The following is a 5,178-nucleotide window of genomic DNA, read 5'->3' as shown; positions in this document are numbered from 1 at the left end:
GACGATTACACCATCGTGCTCTAACGAGTGCTGATCGCCCTGGGTCGAACTAAGTATTGTCGAGGGAATCGTGGGTTGGCTAGAGTGTTGATTTGTCCGTCAGTAACCGCCGAGTGTAGACCGGCGAGTGCATAAGTCTCTCAGTCTTCGGGACCGAGCGCTTAACGGAGTAACGTGGTGTACAACCACATCGCAATCAGCATCCCCACCGATTTTTGGGATCATCTCAAAACGCGAATTCAAGTTCATTCCCAATCGACAATAAATATACTTAACAAAAATGGCGTCCGCGACAGGACCCAGGTGGCGATGCATGGTGTAGTCTGTTGGGGGTGTGGTCTCTGGATATTGAGTGACTGAGGTTGTTGTCAGAAGTGCTGTTATCAGGTATGGTCATGGAGATCGGCAAATTAGTTGAGATAGGCGAGAAGCTTGGATTGCAAGGGCGTGAGCTTCAGGAATGGATAAATCAGGAGAGGACTAGAGATCGCGAGGAGCGGGCTCTAGAACGAGAGCGCATGAGGGAGGCCGAAGCCAAGGCTATAGAAGCACACGAAAGAGAGCGAGAAATTTTGGAAATGAAGCTGCGGCTTTCCGAAAAAGGTTCCCCCCAAGTGAGTGGGTCGGACGAAGGACAGATGGTTCCGCCATCGTCTCAGTTTCAGGGAATTAGTCCCCATAAGTTGATGTCAGCGTATGACGAAAAGAAAGATGATTTAGATGCATATTTGATGCGTTTTGAACAAATAGCCGATGGTCAGAAGTGGCCTAAGGAGCAATGGGCAGCGGCATTGAGTATGTGCCTTAGCGGAGAAGCTTTGAGCGTGTTTGGGAGGTTACCAGCAAGCGATTGCAACGACTACGTGAAGCTGAAAGAGGCCTTGCTGAGTAGATTCCGTTTGACGGAAGACGGTTTTCGTGGCAAATTCCAAACCGCACCACCCGTAGATGGGGAAACGGCGGGTCAGTACCTCGCTAGGCTAGATAACTACTGGGAAAGATGGTTGCAGCTAGCAGGAACAAAGAAAGAATATGAAGATGTCAAAGAACTGATGATCCGCGAAAGGTTTTTAGAACGATGCGACCCGAAGCTGGCGTTGTTCATCAAAGAGAGGAAGCCGAAGAGCCGAAAAGACCTGTCCGAATTAGCGAACCAGTTCATGAACGCGCAGGGGCGTACAAACCTAGGGAAGAAAATTAGCGAAAGCGGAGTTCCGGAGAAGCAAGTTGCTCCCGTGTCGGGAAAAACCGGAGCCGATGGGAAAGGCGCAAGCCCAGGTGTAGCACAGCGGCAGCGATGCCTGATCTGCAATAGGCTCGGGCACAAGGCCTCTAATTGTCGTACAAATGTACCTAGAGGAGCCTCAGATATAATTTGCTACAGGTGTGGACGTCGTGGGCACAAGAGCTCGGAGTGCAGGAGTACAAATACTGCGAAGAAGGATGGAACTGAAAATTCGGTATCCACATGCGTTCAGGGAGGATATGTTGAACTCAAGAGCGGGGAGAAGGTGCCCGTGGTAAACGTTGCGTCCAAGGACAAACGTCCACCAGAGGAGAACAACTTGCCTGTTGTGGAAGGCATTATAGACGGCAAACGCGTCAAAATTCTCCGAGATACAGGGTGTAACACTGTCATCGTTAACAAAGCACTGATTACGCCCGAGCAGCTGACGGGAAAGACGATGACTGTGTTCCTACTTGATCGCAAGGTCAGAATGTTACCTGTTGCCACCGTTCACATTCAGTCACCGTACTACACGGGGGAGCTTGAGGCAGGATGCATGGAGGATCCTTTATTTGACGTTATACTTGGGAATGTGCCCGGAATACGACGCGTTGAGGAACAAGACCCACACTGGGAAACCGAACCTGGCAATGCAGAAGACACTGGTTCAAAGGAACAAGACGTTCCCGAACTAGAAGGGAATACACCGAGCGTGGGAGGTGGCCAGCAAGAAATCCCTCCTAAGATACTTGCGGTAACTACGCGACAACAGTCCCGAAAGCAGAGGGAAGATTTCCGGCAGTTGAGAAGTCCACTCCTAAGCGAGGGCATAGTGACCGAAGATTTCGGTAAAGAGCAGAAGGACGACCCGACTTTGCAAAAGTTTTTTGCTTCCATCGGAAAACAATTCCAAAGCAAGAACCGGCGTCAGGGCAGCTACCTATTTTTTGAGGAAAACGATTTGCTTCATCGGAAGTATAAATCGTTTGTTGGGGAGACAACAATTCAGCTAATGGTACCTCAAAAATTCAGGCTTACGGTCTTGGAGTTGGCACACAATGGAATAATGGCCGGACATCAAGGGGCAAAACGCACGGCTGAGAGAATTATGACAGAATTTTACTGGCCAGGACTGCAGTCGGACGTGAAAAGGTTTGTCCGAACGTGCGACATTTGCCAGAGGACCAGTGACAAAGGCAGGACGCGACCTTTGCCACTAGGGAAAATGCCTATCATCGACACTCCATTCAAAAGAGTGGCCATCGATATCGTCGGACCGATAAAACCACCGTCGGAAAGGGGCAATCGCTACATACTTACTGTCGTCGACTATGCTACCAGATTTCCGGAAGCCGTTGCTTTGCCAAGTATCGAAACAGAAAGAGTAGCTGAAGCTCTACTGAACGTATTTTCCCGGGTTGGATTGCCAGATGAAATACTCAGCGACAGGGGATCCAACTTCACTTCCGACCTGATGAGGGAGATCAGTCGGCTGCTATCAGTTCGCCAGCTCACCACAACGCCATACCACCCGATGGCCAACGGTCTCGTAGAGAAGTTCAATGGAACACTGAAGAAGATGCTGAAGCGAATGTGCCATGAGCGCCCACGGGACTGGGATCGCTATTTGTCACCCCTTTTATTTGCATATAGGGAGGTGCCACAGGCAAGCCTGGGATTTTCCCCATTTGAGCTTTTGTACGGCCGAAAGATGAAGGGGCCGTTGGCAATTTTGAAACAGTTGTGGGGCGGAGCGCAGATTGATGAAGAGGTGAAGACGACGTATCAGCATGTATTGGATCTGCGTGACAAGCTCGAAGAGACTTGTCAAATCGCCCACGAGGAGCTGGAGAACGCGTCGCAGCGATACAAGAAGTATTATGACACGAGAAGCAGAGACCGACAGCTCCAGGTTGGAGACGAAGCCCTACTGTTACTTCCGACGGAGGGAAATAAATTAATGATGCAATGGAAAGGACCCTTCAAAATAACTGAAAAGAAGGGAGAAGCTGACTATGTTATCGACCTCGGACACAAAAAGAAGCTGTTTCATGCGAACATTCTGAAGAAGTATGAACAAAGAGAAACCACGACACAAGTAAACGCCATGTTGGCATCAGTGGCTGCGAGGGATGAGTGCGAAGACCACGTGGACGTCGACGTGGAGGTTCCTACTACGTTAGGAGCAACGAGAGAAGATTGCCGAGATGTAATCGTCGGTGAGGGGCTAAGCACACAGCAGAGAAGTGACGTGCGAAACCTAACGACGGCGTATCAAGAAATATTTTCCGACCTGCCCGGCTCCACTAATTTGGTGGAATGCAACTTACAGACGGCAACAGACTGTCCGGTGCACGTCAAGCAATATCCCCTTCCGTTCGCTGTACGAGGTGAGGTTGAGAGGGAGTTGGAGGGAATGCTTCAGCTGGGAATTATTGAGAAGTCCAACTCTCCCTACCATTCTCCAGTTTTGATCGTAAAGAAATCCGACGGATCAAACAGGGTCTGTATTGATTTCCGAAGACTCAACGACATCCTCGTTGCAGACGCAGAGCCCATTCCCAGGTCGGATTGCCTAATTGCAGAGGTTGGCTCTCGCGTATATTTCACCAAACTCGACCTTGCCAAGGGATATTGGCGGATTCCCATCAATGAGGAGTCAAAACCAAAAACCGCATTTTCGACACCAAGTGGCCTGTATCAGTTCAAGTACATGCCGTTCGGTTTGAAGACAGCACCAGCGGTATTTGCAAAACTCATGCGAGAAGTGCTGCAGGGAATCCCCAATGTGCAACATTACTACGATGACGTACTCATCGCGACTGATACGTGGGAAGAACACGTTCAGACCCTGAACGAAGTTTTCAGGAAGATTAGAGAAGCAGGACTAACGGTACGACCAAAAAAGTGCGAAATTGGGTTCACTGAGCTGTCATTCTTGGGACACAAGATTGGTCACGGGAAACAAAGCCCTGTCTCAGCCACATTGGAAAAAATCAAGAATGCGCCGAGGCCGAAGACAAAGACGCAGGTCCGGTCGTTTTTAGGACTGACTGGCTACTATCGACAATTCATCCCTAACTATTCGTCGATTGCTGCGCCGCTGTCAGACCTGACAAAGAAACGAGAGAAAACCCACGTAAAATGGGGAGAAGATCAAGAACGGTCGTTCTGTACGCTCAAAGCGCATCTTGCTGAGGCACCAATTTTGCAGTTGCCCGATTTCACGAAGCCGTTCATTCTTCGAACAGACGCCTCTGACACAGGCTTAGGAGCGGTTCTACTTCAACAGGGTTCCGATGATCTTCACCCAGTAGGATATGCCAGTAGAAAGTTAATAGACCGAGAGCGGGCGTACTCAACCATTGAGAAAGAGTGCCTCGCTATTGTCTGGGCAATCAGACATTTTCACATATTTCTGTATGGGACCCAGTTTGTTATTCAAACCGATCATCAGCCGCTTAGATACCTTGACAGCGCGAAGTACATGAATACTCGAGTGCTCCGTTGGGCACTAGCTGTGCAAGAGTATGATTTCAAAGTCGAGGGCATCAAGGGCAAAGATAATGTCGGTGCCGACTACTTAAGTAGAACCTAATGAGGGCACTATTCATGATGTCGATATGCATGAGTTATGCATGGCTTCTTAACTGTAATCTGTTTCCGTACCCATGTAACGTTTTTATTATACTTCATGCCAATTGTATATGCATGGACATATGGGTGGGATAAGTAAAGCGTGCGCTGCATACACAGCCGATCGAATTGTTACTCCATTTTGTTGCCCAATTTGTGCTCATATGTTCATCTGTTGGGTTTTTGATGTTCCAAGTTGTTCAATCGAACGTTTGTGTTATTATACCGTCGGAATCTCGTCTATTGTAAGGTTTGAAATGTTAACACGTCAACATTCTTGAAAAGGGGGCAGTGTCACAAATCCGTGATTCCGG

The 5,178-nt window shown here is 48.9% G+C and overlaps 1 protein-coding gene across 1 annotated transcript; it reads left to right on the top strand.

The window, feature by feature from the left end:
- The first annotated feature begins 389 nt into the window (after nucleotides 1-389).
- LOC135384964 (uncharacterized) lies at nucleotides 390-4,826 on the top strand. The gene has a single exon (XM_064614144.1). It carries the CDS (start codon nucleotides 390-392, stop codon nucleotides 4,824-4,826), a length of 4,437 nt encoding a protein of 1,478 aa, XP_064470214.1.
- The last annotated feature ends 352 nt before the right edge of the window (nucleotides 4,827-5,178 follow it).

Source organism: Ornithodoros turicata, chromosome 2, assembly GCF_037126465.1.
Source record: "Ornithodoros turicata isolate Travis chromosome 2, ASM3712646v1, whole genome shotgun sequence".
Lineage (NCBI taxonomy): Eukaryota > Metazoa > Arthropoda > Arachnida > Ixodida > Argasidae > Ornithodoros > Ornithodoros turicata.
Note: the sequence above shows the minus strand (reverse complement) of the source record. Positions and strands in the feature narration are given on the sequence as shown.